This window comes from Hemitrygon akajei, chromosome 6 (genome assembly GCF_048418815.1).
Source record: "Hemitrygon akajei chromosome 6, sHemAka1.3, whole genome shotgun sequence".
In the NCBI taxonomy this organism is placed as follows: domain Eukaryota; kingdom Metazoa; phylum Chordata; class Chondrichthyes; order Myliobatiformes; family Dasyatidae; genus Hemitrygon; species Hemitrygon akajei.
Genome location: NC_133129.1, coordinates 43,733,872 through 43,750,604, shown reverse-complemented (window position 1 = coordinate 43,750,604; position 16,733 = coordinate 43,733,872). Strand labels below are relative to the sequence as shown.

The 16,733-nt window shown below is 40.0% G+C and overlaps 1 protein-coding gene across 1 annotated transcript in view; it reads left to right on the top strand.

The window, feature by feature from the left end:
* Positions 1–16,733, top strand: part of iqgap2 (IQ motif containing GTPase activating protein 2) — a 296,840-nt gene that overhangs the window by 194,257 nt on the left and 85,850 nt on the right. The window contains 7 exon segments of the mRNA XM_073048258.1: positions 3,126–3,296; positions 3,726–3,809; positions 4,726–4,797; positions 5,808–5,877; positions 12,175–12,383; positions 12,887–13,036; positions 14,266–14,429. Of these exon segments, the coding sequence (XP_072904359.1) occupies positions 3,126–3,296; positions 3,726–3,809; positions 4,726–4,797; positions 5,808–5,877; positions 12,175–12,383; positions 12,887–13,036; positions 14,266–14,429 (920 nt within the window).

The following is a 16,733-nucleotide window of genomic DNA, read 5'->3' as shown; positions in this document are numbered from 1 at the left end:
AAAACCTGCATTGTGGGCCAAAGGGCCTGTAATGTGCTGTAGATTTCTAGAACCATAGAACATTACAGCACAGAAACAGGCCTTTTGGCCCTTCTTGGCTGTGCCGAACCATTTTTCTGCCTAGTCCCACTGACCTGCACCTGGACCATATCCCTCCATACACCTCTCATCCATGTACCTGTCCAAGCCTGCATTTAGCACTTCATCTGGCAGCTCATTCCACACTCCCACCACTCTCTGCGTGAAGAAGCCCCCCCCCCCAATGTTCCCTTTAAACTTCTCCCCCTTCACCCTTAACCCATGTTCTCTGGTTTTTTCCCCTAGCCTCAGTGGAAAAAGCCTGCTTGCATTCACTTTATCTATACCCATCATAATTTTATATACCTCCATCAAGTCTCCCCTCATTCTTCTACACTCCAAGGAATAAAGTCCTAACCTATTCAACCTTTCTCTGTAACTCAATTTCTCAAGTCCTGGCAACATCCTTGTAAACTTTCTCTGCGCTCCTACAACCTTATTAATATCCTTCCTGTAATTCGGTGACCAAAACTGCACACAATACTCCAAATTCAGCCTCACCAATGCCTTATACAACCTCACCATAACATTCTAATACTCAATACTTTGATTTATAAAGGCCAATGTACCAAAAGCTCTCTTTACTACCCTATCTACCTGTGACGTCACTTTTAGGGAATTTTGTATCTGTATTCCCAGATCCCTCTGTTCTACTACACTCCTCAGTGCCCTACCATTTACCTTGTATGTTCTACCTTGGTTTGTCCTTCCAAAGTGCAATACCTATGTTCTAAACATTTGAAATTAGAAGGACATTAGAACTAAAACATTCAATAATTGAAATAAATGGCACGCTTACTTATACTTTTTCATGGGATTGGCTCCATCCCTGCAATGATGATGTCATTCAGATGGCAGTCCTCCTTGCCATAAAGCTGTATGGAGAGCCACATGTAAAATTCGTGAAGCTTCCCCTGCAGTGCTATAGGGCTCCACGACAGAATTGAATGATGATTCTGCTAAAGGAGCATTCTGTGGGAATTGCCGGCTGGTAATGGTTCCCTTTGGAACTGCTGGTGAACTATCAGCACCACAGACACGAGGAAATCTGCAGATGCTGGAAATTCAAGCAACACGCACAAAATGCTGGTGGCACCACAGACCATTGTTGGTAAGCCTATCACCCTTTGCTAAGAACTCTATAGCAGATATATTAATTCCGCCATCAAAGATGTTGCCTAATTCCAATAGTGTTTTACAATAGGAGCTGGTGCTTGTATACAGTATAATGTTGTTATAAATTAGTATGAGATTTACATACCGAGCACAGTGACAGAGAAACTTGTATTGGTGCAATGAGGAATCCATCTTTGTCTGTCTATATTTGTTTACTATTTTTTAATGTTGTAAGTATTTGTCCTTCACATGCAAGTAAATGCTTTTACATTCAATGCTGTTTAGAACATCATGAATTACTTTGCTGAGACAGTGGGGGGGAAATTTTCAGGAATAGCTGCAGTAGAGTTTGCGATATACTCAGCCTAGTATGGACAGTTGCAAAGCCACAGTTAAATGTCCTCTGGCTGTGATAGCCATGGTCACATGCCTGAAGCGATGGTGATTGGAGCCATTTGGTGAAAGGTAGAAGGTTTAGAGGAGTTGTATGATTCCGTGATTCTATAAGCCGTTGACGTCTTTGTTCAAATGACTTGCCCGACATTTATCCCAGAATCATCCAATTACATAGGGCCCTTTGGCTCAACTCATTCATGCCTATCAGGCTGCCTAACTGAGCTAATAGCTCTTGCCTCCTAAACCTGTCTTATCCATATACCTATCCAAATGTCTTAAATGTCAGAATTGGTGCTGCCTCTACCACATCCTCCAGCAGCTCATGCCATATACCCATCTCGTTTGTGTGTGTGGGGGGGGAGGGATGCCTCTCAGTTCCCTTTTAGATCATTCCCCACTGATTTTAAATCAAAGTTCAAAGTAAATTTATTATCTAAGTACATCTACACTCAGTGGCCACTTTATTAGGTACACCTGTACACCTGCTCATTAATGCAAATATCTAATCCGCCAATCATGTGGCAGCAACTCAATGCATAAAAGCATGCAGACATGGTCAGTTGTTGTTCAGATCAAACATTAGAAAGGGGAAAAATGTGATCTAAATGACCTGGACTGTGGAATGGTTGTTGGTGCCAGATGGGGTGGTTTGAGTATCTCAGAAAATGCTGATCTTGTGGGATTTTCCTGCACGACAGTCCCTGGAGCAGGAGTTCCCAGCCTTTTTTATGCCATAGAGCTTTACCATTAACCAAGAGGTCCGTGGACCACATGCTAGGAACCATTACTCTAGAGTTTACAGAAAATGGTGCAAAAAAAACATCTAGTGAGTGGCAGTTCTGTAGTGAAAACACCTTGTTAATGAGAGAGGTCAGAGGCCAATGGCCAGACTGGTTCAAGCTGACAGGAAGGTGACAGTAATTCAAATATCTGTGTTATAACGGTGACCCACAGAAAGGCATCTCTGAACACACAACGTACTTAACCTTGAGGTGAATGGACTAGAGCAACAAAAGACCACACTGGGTTCCACTCCTGTACCTAATAAAGTAGCCGCTGAGGGGCTAATAGGAATATGTGAGAGTTATATATCTGGTTTCTGATGAAAATGTCTGAAGCACAATAACTGAATGAGACTAGCTGTACCTTGCTGTCACTGCATGATCGCCTAAGGGTTCACACACCTAGTTAAACTGTTGCAGGTTCACTCTTCCCTTCAATCTCCATTTTTTTTTAAACTGCTTTACATCCAAATTAATGCAGCCACCTGCTTCCAATTTAGAGCTCAAGCTCCAGAGCATTTATTTAACATGCTCAGCTTTGGCTCCAATTTTTGCCAAACACAATCGGGATCGAGGAATGCATGGAACCAATAGCTGGTGTCAAATGTCACGCTCTGCCAATTTGCTTCCAGCTGTTTTTCATCACGCATGAAGTGATGCCCAAGTGACTTTTACAGATTTCTTGCATCGAAATGAATCATTTGTATTGTTGACTGATTTTTCTGATTCTTGGTGCTTTTGGTTATTTATCAGGATATTACTGACCAAATAACGACAGCCTATCACCGTGAGCAACTATGGCTTGCTAATGAGGGCCAAGTCATCCGGCTGCAGGCACATGCAAGAGGCTACCTTGTAAGGAAAGCTTATACTGAACGAAAGAACTACCTCCACAAACAGGAACCTTCAACCATCCGGATACAGGTGTGTGTGGAAATTAAATATTTATAAATGAACACGAGAGAATGTATTACTGTAAATTTATTTTATTTCACCATTCACCCATGTTGAATGCTTTGAGTGACCAGATGCTTATTAACTGTGTTTCTCTGGCAACAGGATTGCTAACCCAGCGTTAAAAAAAATTTAAACATATTTAATATTTTGAAAGTGAATTCCTTCATTGATAATTGTGTTCTATTCATATGGATATGTTAATTTATTTTCATTTTCACATAATGCCTCATTTGAATATTATCACTCAGTAAATATTGTTGTGAAGTTTGTGAAATTTCCTTCAAGTATTTATGCTGCAGTAATAGTGAGGCTTGTATATACAGTAAATGTGGGAAATGGTGTTCAAGTTCTAGGAAAATTTGCTTTAATTGTCTCTACACTTCATTTTTTTTATAGTCATCTTGGAAAGGATATAAACAGAGGAAATCTTACAAGAACAGGTTAAGGGTCATGCAAGATAATATTACTGCTATTATCAAGGTATTTATTTCATGTTATAGCTTTAAGAATGTTTTGGGAACAGATTCTTTGCTTCTGCTATCTAATTTATGAATGGTCTATGAATCTATGTTACCTCACTACTATGTGCTTACTTTGCACTAATTTATTTTTTATATTTCTTGTTATAATCTGTAGTTTTTAAAGTTTTGAACTGTACTGCTGCCGCAAAACAGCAATTATCATGATATATCCCAGTGATAATAAACCTTATTCTGATAGCTTTTATGAGTCACAAGAGTTTTGAATGATAAGATCTTCATATTAATTATATAGCTACCAATAACCATTGCCTTGCAGCTGATAAGGAAGTTGAGAAACAGAGCCCAGTTAATGATAATATCCAGGTATTGTTGGAGGAAAGGATATTATTTTGGAGTCACCTGACTTGCACATTTTGACTTTTATTTTTCTTATGGCCAGAAGGATGCTCTTGTTTAAATGGAAAGATGCGGCCCCTCCTATTCACGCCTAATGGTTACGTGATGTGATGTCATGTTTAAATTTAGAGACGATTCAATGTTAAATCTCTGAATCTAGCCAAGACTTTCAAACATTGTGGGGACCTTTTTTGAATTATTTTCAAAACCTTTGATTTGCTGTTAAAGCACAGATGATGACTAAATTTTTTTTCCTTTACTAATCAGCTTTGGTGTTGGTAGTGGGTTAGATTTTTTAATATAATAAAGTTAATATATTTCAATGTTATGAATTAATTAATCTGTATGAATATAGGGTAAGGAGTCTTTATATGGGATTTAGTATAATGTATTGATATATTTTTTTCTTGTACTCTGTATTCTTATACGTAAATTAATAAAAATATTGGAAAGAAAAAATTATTACATCCCGAACATTTTAAGAAAAATTCTACAACCCATGTGTACTGTTTCTATAGATCCAGTCAATGATAAGAATGTGGAAAGCAAGAAGAGCATATCGTGAACGATGTCAGTACTTCAAAGATCATGTGAGTTGAACCCATAGGTGGCTTCCATTTTCAAGAGGTCATCTACATTTTCAAGAACTTTGCTTGGTCCATGGTGTGACTCGGAGTTGAATTTGTAAAGAGGTCTCTTTGATAGTTAGATTTCTAGTTTTCTTTCTTGTGGTGAATAAAGTTTTTGGTTTATCGGTGGGTTCAGAAAGAGTGGATGCTGTCTGCTCCTGTTTGTTGTAGATTTGAATTATAGTGTCCTGCTATGCAATGGGATTAGAATAAAGGCAACTGGCCTGCTTTGGCTGAAAGTGAAATTACAGAAGGTGTTAGAGGGAGTATAAAGTTGTAGTAAAACATCTTTTTAACTATATTTTGACAAGATGACAAATATATGTAATAGCTGAGATACTTGCTGAATTAATATGTTTTGTTTAAAAACATGTACTAGTATGTCAAATAAATTAGCAATAAAGTATTTCTTGCAAGAGAGTTAGAGCTGTATGCCATCCCACCAAAAGGGGGTGTTGTAACCTCAAATGACTTTCCCGATATTGCATGTGCACTCGGGAAGATCCAAGTGGAGGTATTTTCTTCTTCCCAAAGGGACAGAGGGAAATTGATTTCACCTGGATGCTTGGCACAGTAGTTGAATGGTAGAAGCAGTGAATTAAAATGAAAAATTGCTAAGGAACCCTATCTTTAATCCAGCTCCATAAAATTGAATGATATGTTTTAACTTTAAAATATTGTTAAATCTGCAGCAAGGAAGTTGCACACTTAGAGATAAGAGACTGCAAAGGCTGGAAATCCAGAGAAACATGAAATAAAAATGTTGGTGAAACTCAATGGGGCACCTAGCAGCTATGGAGGGAAATGGACAGTCAACGTTTTGGGTCGAGACCCTTTATCTAGACTCGAAAGAACTTTTGAAAGATGCTGCTTGACCTGCCGAGTTCCTCCAGCATTATGTGAAGTTACACACTTAGTGTAGATTGACAGCAGTGGATATTGAAAATAAAGTTTTTTTCCCTTTCTCCCAGACACCAGAAATCATTAAAATTCAAGCATTCCTCAGAGCAAACAAAGCTAAAGATGACTACAAAACATTAAGTGAGTATTTAAATTTTTGCCCTTGCTGTCGAATGTTGTCATTGCTGACGGTAGAATGTACATCAGTTATTGCCTCTTAATTGGGATTGGACAAGACCCCACAACTGGCTAACTCTGGCAGTACTGGTTTGTAACTGCTTTCTCAGATGCTCTTTCTATTTAGATTGCTGGTTAAGTAGGACCTGGTTTTTGAAAATACTTTGTCTTTGATTGTACAGCATGGAAATGGATAGCTCATTAAGCACCTACACTTACACTAACCTACACAAACATCTGCACTAATCTTGTTTTGCTCTCATATTCCAGCCTCCTTTGGAAGGTCAAATGTAAGAGGAAAGTGTACAGTAAATGACACGACCCTCAGGGGCACTGATTTACAGAGGGATATGAGGGTGCAAATCCGTAGCTTGCCCAAAGTAGCAACAAGGCACACTGGCCTTCATCGGTTGTGCTTATAAAAGTTGGGAAGTTGTGTTGCAGCTGAATGCAAATGTGGTTAGGCAACATTTTCTGCAGCTTTGTCTGCTGCATTACAGCATTGTTGTGGAGCTCTGGAAAAGGTGCAGAATGGGTTAACTGGGATGTCACCTGGATTAGAGAGTATTAGCTATTAGGAGAAGGTGGACAAATTTCGATTGTTTTCTCTGATGCGCCAGAGGCTGATTTGAAGTATATGAAATCATGTGATGCATATAGTGGTGCTAGAAAGTTTGTGAACCCTGTAAAATTTCCTCTATTTCTACATAAATATGATCTAAAATGGGATCTGATCTTCACTCAAGTCCTAAAATTTGATAAAGAGAACCCTAATTCAGAAGGCATTATACTTGTTCATTTATTTACTGTGGAAAAATGATCCAATATTACATGTATTTGTTGGAAAAAGTATGTGAACTTTTGCTTTCGGTAACTGGTGTGACCCCCTTGTACAGCAATAACTTCATCCAAATGTCTTCAGTAGCCATTGATCAGCCCTGCACCTCGACTTAGAGGAATTTTAGGCAGTTCCTCCTTACAAAACTGCTTCCGCTCTGGGAAGTTGGTGGGCTTCCTTGCATAAACTGCTTGCTTCCAGTCCTTCCACAACATTTCTATAGGGTTATGGTCAGGACTTTGATTTGGTCATTCCAGAACGCAGATTTTCTTCTTGTTAAACCGTACTGTTGTTGCTTTACTCTTGTCTTTTGGAACATTGTTTATTGCATTATCCAACTTCTATTAAGCTTCAGGTGATGGACTGCTACCCTGACATTCTCCTGTAAAATGTCTTGATACAATTTTGAATTCATTGTTCCCTCTATAATTGCAAGCTGTCCAGGCCCTGAGGCAGCAAAGCAGCCCCAAACCATGATGCTCCTTCTACCAAACTTAACAGTTGGGATGAGGTTGTGGTGTTGGCGTGCAGTGTATTTTTTCTCCAAACATAGAGGTGTGCATTTCTGCCAAAGAAGTTCAACTTTTGTTTTATCTGTCCATAGAACATTGTCCCAGAAGCATTGTGGAACATCCAGGTGGTCTTTTGCAAACATGAGACGTGCTGCAGTGCTTTTCCTTGAACAGCAATAGTTTCCTCCACAGTGTCCTTCCATGAACACCATTCTTGTTCAGTGTTTTTCTTTTAGTGGACTCATGAGCAGAGACTTGTGCAATTTCTACAGATTTCGTTTGCCGTTTCCTCCATTTGTAGACAATTCTCTTACTGTCAACTGATGAACATTCAAATCTTTAGAAATGCTTTGTAGCCTCTTCCAGCTTCATGCATCTCTACAATTCTTCTTGTAAGGTCCTCTGAAAACTGTTTTGATCAAAGCGAGGTGCAAATAAACAGATCTTTCTTGAAAAGAGCAGACTCTGTCAGTAACCTGACTTTGTGTGTCTTTTTCATAGGGCAGGGCACCTCTACAACCCACACCTTCAATCTCATCTCATTGATTCAAACACCTGACTCCAAATAGCTTTTGTAGAAGGCATTACCCCAGAGGTTCACAAGATTTTTCCAACAAATACATGTAATATTGGATAATTTTTCTCAATAAGTAAATGAACAAGTATGTTTTTTGTGTTATTTCTTGAATTGGGTTCACTTTATCAGTTTTAGGACTTGCATGAATGTCTGATCATATTTAGGTCCTATCTATGCATAAATAGAAAATTCTACAGGGTCCACAAGCTTTCTAGAGTCAGGGTGGAAATGTCAAATATTAGACGGCAGTGGTTTAAGGTGAGAATGAGAAACTTTAAAGGAGATTTACATGGTATTTTTTTTTTAAACATGCTACCGGGCGAGGTGATGTAAGAAACGATAGCAATACTTAAGCATTTAGAGAGGCCCATGAATTGAGGGATGTGGACCACATGCAGACTGATGTAGTGTTTTTATCATCTTTGCAGGGACATTATAGGGCCTGTTTCTGTGTTCTTTTCCCCCTTTGTTTCTGTGCTTGCTTGTGCACAGAAAGTGCTGTAGCCAGTTCAACCTCTCATTCTTTCTAGAGCATCCAGTTAGGTTATTTATGACATTCTGAACCAATTGTTTATTCACCTGCATTAATTCAGTACCTCATCATACTCTTGTCTCAAAATGCACCTTTTTCTGTCTTGATAACTCAAATTGCTTCTGTATTCAGTGCCTTTGTGGGGTGGGTGTGAAGAGTTGTAAATAGGCAATTTCTACTACCAGCGAGAGGAAAAAGTCTTTATAATTTTTATCTCAATGGCTTGCTTCTAATTTGAAAGTATGATCTGCCTAACATCCCTACAAGGCTTTGATGGAACATGAACAATAACTGGAGCAGCACAATAGCATAATGGTTAGCACAATGCTTTACAGTACCAGCGACCTAGGTTCAATTCCCACCGTTGCCCTGTAAGGAGTTCATGTGTTCTCTCCGTGACTGTGTGGTTTTCTACATCAGTCCAAAGATGTACCGGTTGGTAGGTTAATTGTTCTATGTTAAACTGGAGGTTGCATGCTGTATCTCCATAAATAATGCAATATTGGAATATTTAGGTCAGCAGTCTGAGCACTTCACATGTGCTTGGTGTAGGGTGGTGAACATCATTTCTCTATTTTGTGTTCCACTTTTCTGACGTTGTGTGGGCTTCAAATTCAAGCTGCAGTGGAGAGTTTGGATAAACAGCATTCTTTGCAGAAATATCAGATCAGTGGCACTTAGGTATGAATTAGAAAGTGTCTTTCATGTTACCTTATGCCAGAATGCTTATAAGTCCCATTCATTCCATTGTTTTCCTATACCTTTTGCTCATCCACCTACACCAAGGGCTAATTTACAATGCCCAATGAACCTACAAAATTATCTTTGTGACGTACAAGGAAGAGCACCTGAGAGAACTCTCTGTCACAGAGAATGTGTGAAGTCCACTCGACGTTAAGGTCAAAGCCAGTTGACTACTCCACTGAGCTGAACTTTTACATTGAACTTAAGCAAAACAATTGAAATTAGGGCTGATATTCAGAAGAAGGTATCAAACAAACATTTAGGGGAAAAAGCAGATACTGTGCAAAGTTTATTTATCACAGAATTTGCACGGGTGAGGAAAGGTCTTTATCCGATCTTAGAAAATTATTCATTCCAATGGTCATTGTTTTATTAAATGATTCCAGAATGTTTTTGTCTTCACTACTTTGCCCATAAATCTGCTCCTGTTAGCATTCCGATTCCATGGTGCTAAGCGGAGATCTTCACCTCCTTCCCAGTCTTGAAAGCCCACAAAATTTCTCATAATTCAGACAAGTAACACCAAGAACCAGCCTTGTCACTTTTCTTTGCACTGTATTCAACCTCGCAATGTTTTCTTTGTTTCTCAGTCACAGTACTTAAGTTGTATAGTTTAATCACTGCTCAAAAATGTAGTTCATTTTATTGACATCGGTTTGCTTCCCTTTGTTTAAAAATGATGAGTATCTAGAAACCACCTTCAAGCTGGTTCTCTGTTTTCTAGAAGTGTGTGTATCATTTTGTAACCCCCTGGGTCGCCTCAGGCTCGCTCAGCTCATTCTCGTCTAGGGGGAGCAGCCTTCGGCCCCGCCAAACCGGGTAATCAGCTGGTGTGGATGCTGTGTGATGTCCCCGCCTCGCCCAAAAACAGACAGTACACCATATGCGATTAAATGAGTACAATTTATAAAGGTTACTATAACTAAGTGATTAATAACCATACAATATATATGAAGGAAAAACAATAAAGAAAAGGCGCCAAACTTATCAAAGTCCAAACCACTTCGTGCACAACTGTTGGAGCTCAATTACTGAAGTCTTCTGGCCACCATTCGATCCCCTCCGAACTCCTCGACTCGCAGCTTAGGACCACCCGAAGTGGTCAACCAAGCACATCTAGCTTCATCTCCTCTCCTCGGAGTACCTCCTGGCCTTGGACCTCCGCTTGGGGTCCATTCCTCGCCCAGCTTACAGCATCGCGTCCTCTCTCTCTCTCAACCCCTCGCGCCAATCTCCCGAAAAGCCCGCCAGCAATAGCTTACAGACTCAGAAGAAAGAACAACATTAATCCCAATTGGTTTACAAAGGAATACAATTCTCGTTATCAGTAAATTTTAACCCAAACAAGCTTCCAGCACTCTCTCGCAACAAAGAAGCATTCCTGCTTTTAACAAAACAAAGAAGCCATTTTGATTACATACACAGTAACAAAGAAAAAGAAGAAATCCCCTTACAATTTTATTTACCGCTTTGTGGAATGTTGCCAGCTATTTGTTTCATATTTTAATGCTACCTTATTTGGCCCTTTTGTATTTTATCCAGTTGTAGCTGCCCCCATTGAATTAAATGCCATTCCACATTTGGTTCTCTCTATACATTTGATCAATTTTAATAGATTTTATATTCAGAAGTCCTGCAGTATAAAGCAAAATAGTGACAGGCACACAACTAAGTTCTCCTGAGTACTGACCAGTGCTACTTCAGATGGCAGTTTACTTCACGAAGTTTCTCAACTATGAACTGACTGATTTAGAAACTTCCACATGAAGTGCTGTAAACAATACTGGAAAACTTCTATGCAGACATTGAATTTACCAGTCTTGTCTTAGACCATTTTCCCAAAAGCTGCATTAACTTCTATTTATTCAGAAGTTGTACAAACAACCATTTTACTGGCTATTTTTAATAAACAGTTTAACAGAGAAATTCCCAATACAAATTTTGAGATGTTTAAGAAAGACAAATTCTTCATTTCCAAAGACATTTGTTTGCAGTAAGCATCTTTTGCCATCTGTAATTACATTGTTTACTTGTCCAGGAGTCATTACTGTCAACCAAGTACATTTTGTTCCATGTGGACTAGTTTTATTTGAAGCATTCTTCTGGGCAAGTACTTTTTTAAAATAAATAAATAAATGAATCAGTGAATTGGAGCAGTGTACAGGATGCCTCATTTTTGTTATTATTCCTTCGATGTTAGCTTTATAAGTGTCACTGATCCCTGTGAGTGAACGTTTAAGCAGCAGCTTGCAGTTGTATGTTGAGATTATGGATGGAATAATTGGCATTGTCAGTTGCTATGTGGATGCTTCCTGTGCAGCTGCACAGGATTATTTAAGAAGTAAGGGACGCTCTGACAGAAATCTCTGCAAATTGCAATTTTTCTTTTCATCTTCAATTTATCCAGCAAGAACTGCTATTTCTCATTCTCATACACTTCATAGAACATAGAAAAGTTGGAAATAATTTGGAAAATGTGCAGCTCAGGTGGTAGATGGGTCGAGTTGTTCATTTCATTCACATATGTTTCGTCACTATACGAGGCGACATCATCCTAAATTGTGGTGTGTCCTCTGAATACTTGGCCTTTATGTACTTAACATTCAGTAGTAAAACTTGCAATGCATTGGCTGGCTATTGTACAGTGTTGTTCATAGCCCCATACACAAACCTGCAAGTTCCTCCATTCAAACACTTAACCGTAAACTCTCCAGTTAAATGGTACTGAGCCATGCAGACACAAGCCTCGTGATCATCTGATTGGTTGACCGACCAAATCTGCACCAAAGCACCATAGTTGCTCTTTAGCACTACAGAGTAAAAAGTCCATTCGTCTCCAGTTCTGATTATCAGGGCTGCCGCTGAAAGACGTTTACCTAGTTGAGAGCATAAACCCTTTTACCATGCTTTACCCTTGTATCTGAGGAACGCTGATGGCATGTTGGCAGCCATTGTGTGGCCTTGAAGGTGAAAGTGCCACAGAGGTTGGAGAACACCAGCTGCAAGGTAATCATTGCTTCCTGGGGGATTGACTACCCTCTTCCTGTTCTTCCTGTAGTCAACTCCAGAGAGCCACCTCTGAACGTCGTGAGGAAATTCGTCCACTTGCTGGATCAGAGTGACCTGGATTTTCAGGAGGAGCTGGAAGTCACAAGATTACGAGAGGAGGTTGTTACCAAAATCCGGTCCAACCAGCAACTCGAGAAGGACCTCAACCTAATGGACATTAAGATTGGGCTCCTAGTGAAAAACAGGATCACATTGCAGGTCTTTTTTTTTTTACATTTTATGGTCTTTCCTTTCCCCTTCCTGCTTCTCCATCATTCTTTCTTCTGTTGTATCCTAGCGACTGCCCTCCCCATGCTCCTTTTCACTACCTCATGCCCTGCAGGACAATTCCACCCTCATTTTAACTATTTCTCTATCTTTCCTCGTCCCTAATGACCCAATCAATTGAATGCCTCATCATGCAGGCAGTTGCATTATGAGAGGGGCATGTACTTCGACATGAGAAAGTGGAGCAGGGTTAGCTGAATTCAGCCATCAAGCCTACTCCACCATTCAATAAATCATGGACAATCTTCTGCATCAATACTATTTTCCTTCCAAATTCCCTCATCCCTCAGTGTTATTTGTACTTTTGAATACGATGTGTGGCTGAGCCTTTTGTAACACTCCAAGGGACAAGAATTCCAAAGATTCACCTTGTGGATCGGGAAACTATGAGTATAGCTTGAAGTATCATCGTTTTCTCCCTATTTCTTCAACAGGATGTTATTTCCCACAGTAAGAAAATGGACAAGAAGAACAAGGGCCAAGCTATAGAGGTGATTTCAGGTGACAAGCAAGGGCTAAAGTCACTTAGCAAAGAGAAGAGGAAGAAACTGGAAGCATACCAACATCTATTTTACCTGCTGCAGGTATGCTAACACCTACGGAGTGCTAAAGCCAGTATTTTGTACTGTACCTCTGGTTGACAAAAGTGTAGGAGACAGCCTGTAAGTCACTAGCATTTGGTGGGAAGAGAGGAGGCCAAGGAAAGACAGAAATAACTGACAGCATTAAGTACAGAGCAATAGAGTCAGGTCCACAAACACCAGTATGTTTACATAATATAGCAGATCATAGGGCATCCTCCTTCTGATTGGTTCATAACACTGAATAAGGTGTTTAACTACCTCAAAAAAAAAACTCTGCACATTTATTTATTTATTTAGAGATACTGCTCAGTACAGGCCCTTCAGGCACAATGCCCCACACCACCCAGCAGTCCACTCATTTAACTTTGGCACCATCACAGGACAATTTATGACCTACTAATTAGTACATCTTTGGACTGTGGCAGGAAACCAGAACATCTGGAAGAAACCCACAAACACAGGAATAACATACAGACTTCTTACAGATGGCGGTGGAATTGAACTATGAACTCAGACACCCAGCTCTGTGATAGAGTCGCGCTAACTGCTACACTACCATAGTGCCTTGTGAACAACTTTCCTCTTGTTTAAGCTATGGTTTTAGATCATGTTACCAAATTGATGATCTATTTCAGTAGTATTCCATACAGAGTTTTACAGAATGTAAGGCTGGGGAAGTTCACAACTAAGAGAAAAATGACAACACTGAGGGAGTAAACATGCTTATTACTGAATCAAAATCCAATTTTATCTGATTTACTTTGGCTCGTATTTCTTTATAGAGTATATTTCTTTATAAGTGGAGTTTGAACAAACATGGATTGTTTTCTCCAAAGCGCCGGAAGCTGAGAGACGACCTGATCAAAGTATATAAAGTTTCTGAGAGACGTAGATAGGGCAGGTAGTCAGAGTGTTACAAAATCATATTTATCTGATTTATGTTGACCCACGTTTCTTTATATCTTGAAAATGTGCTGGCCTGGAAGTGCACTGTCATTTCTGCATGAGAACTATTTGTGTGTTGCCCCAACACCATCCCTCTTACATCCCCAATCCAGCCCCCAACACCCTTGCCTGCAGTACCTGGGGCAGTGTCACTGTGGGGCAGGTGGTTGCCCTTGCTCAGCATCACGTTATGCATCCAATACAGTGAAGGATAAGCTAGGCTGCAAGGATGCTGTGCATCAATATTCCTGTTTTTGTTATTTTCTTTCTATTTTTTCTCCTAGACAAATCCAGCCTATTTGGCCAAACTGATCTTCCAGATGCCTCAAAACAAATCTACAAAATTTATGGACACTGTCATTTTCACCTTGTACAACTATGCCTCGAACCAAAGGGAAGAGTATCTGCTGCTAAAGCTCTTCAAGACTGCATTGGAAGAGGAGATCAAGTATGTGTTCTAATTGGCTCAAGCTCTGCCCTGTAGAAAGCTGTAATTTGTGCTAGGCTTCAGTTTTACAAGCGCTAGCATGGCGTTCGAGTAACTGTCGGTGTGTAAGTGTTGGGGATGCAAAGCAATGAATTTTCATGTAGCAGTGTTTCAAGTTCGAGTTTAATTATCATTCAACCATACGTGAATACCCAAAACAGCATCACTCTAGTGTAAAACACAGTACCAACAGTCACACACAGCATAAGGCTCATATAAGATGGAAAATAAAAGTACAGTTACACAAAAAAATATAGTCAAGACCCTGAGTTCATGAATGTTAAAGGAGTGTGCAGTTGTCTTTTGCCAAGTGAGCACTGGGGGGGCAGCACTAAGTCCAGTCAGTCACCATGGGATCTGCACTGGAGTTAGTGCACAGCAGTAGAGCACGACGACTCCACCCCTCTCCTGGTCGGCTGTAACCAGGCGACACCGTGGCCTGAGGCCTGGTCTTCGATATGACCGGGGCCATTTCAACTCCCCTGCTGTTCGCCGATAAATCAGTGAGTTGGAGTTGCAGCATATCCAACAGCGTCTTGCAATCACAAGAAAAGCGCCTGAGTTGATCACTCGCTGTTAGACAGCACAGCCCCTTCACACACTGACTTCTACAACATACCTCTGATGTAGGCAGCAGCAGCGAGTGCAGCTCCTTCGCTTTCTCGGCCAATGAGCAACTCGCTGGTGGGGTAGACCTGCAGTACTTTACGTTCTTAGTGTTCAGCAGGGTCTTAGGATCATAAAAAATATGATTAAAAAGGATAATAGCACCTTTGGTTGACTCCATAGAAGCCGCTGCAATGAAATGCGCTGCCATCTTACTGGTTATTGTGGAGTGATCAAGCATACATTGGTCTGAAATTAATAGGGTCAATAATTGGTCCTGTAATTAGGCCAGCAGATGTTAACTGATGATCTGCAGATCGACAGTTAAACTAGAATCTCCCTACCCATAATCAAATGTATTTTGCCAGTAATCTATTTAGGCAGACTTGATTGTGATCTGTTGGTTAATAAGCTTTTCTTTAGTCATTTCCTGTATTTAAAAAATCTATTCAACATCTGATGCTACAGGTTCAGAAAGAAGAGATGGGAGATTTGCAGTTTTTCTTTTTACCATAACCCCTGAATTCCGGGAGCCCACTTTCTCTGCCTCGTCTCGTTAAAGGAAATCCATCTCACTGTCTTTTTCCATAACTCTTAAAAACTGTAGTCATAAACTATTACGGAGATCTCCCAGTTGTCTATTTTCTTTTAAAACAAGGGAGTATTTTTGTAGAGTTCCTCTTATTCCAACATCAAAATATCCTTCAAGATGATTCAAGAGCAGATGTGTGTAACCACACAAGAGGAAATGGCTTTAATAAAACAAAACCTGCTTCCAGACTGTCTGAAACCAGCAGCAGAAAGAATTAGCAAATGGTGATTGAAGCAGCAGTTTGTATAGCTTGGAGCAAAATCCTTGAATGGAGCTTTTGACTTCCAAGTATATTATACATGAACATATTGGAATGGTAAAAGTGTTTGATGTATTCCAAACCACAAACTCTTCTCACCTTAATCACCTGAAAGGCAAACGCATACCACAGCTTCACTCACCACAATTCCTAATATTTAGAAACATAGAAAATAGGTGCAGGAGTAGGCCATTCGGCCTTCGAGCCTGCACCGCCATTCAGTATGATCATGGCTGATCATCCAACTCAGAACCCTGTACCTGCTTTCTCTCCATACCCCCTGATCCCTTTAGCCACAAGGGCCATATCTAACTTCCTCTTAAATATAGCCAATGAACCGGCCTCAACTGTTTCCTGTGGCAGAGAATTCCACAGATTCACCAATCTCTGTGTGAAGAAGTTTTTCCTCATCTCGGTCCTAAAAGGCTTCCCCTTTATCCTTAAACTGTGACCCCTCATTCTGGACTTCCCCAACATCGGAAACAATCTTCCTGCATCTAGCCTGTCCAATCCCTTTAGAATTTTATACGTTTCAATAAGATCCCCCCTCAATCTTCTAAATTCCAGTGAGTATAAGCCTAGTCGATCCAGTCTTTCTTCATATGAAAGTCCTACCATCCCAGGAATCAATCTGGTGAACCTTCTCTGTACTCCCTCTATGGCAAGAATGTCTTTCCTCAGATTAGGGGACCAAAACTGCACACAATACTCTAATTTGCCACATTAATATTTTAAAATAAATGCTTATATTAAGTGTACAACTTTTTTCTTGAAAAAAAATATGCATTAATGTAAGTGATGTTCTATA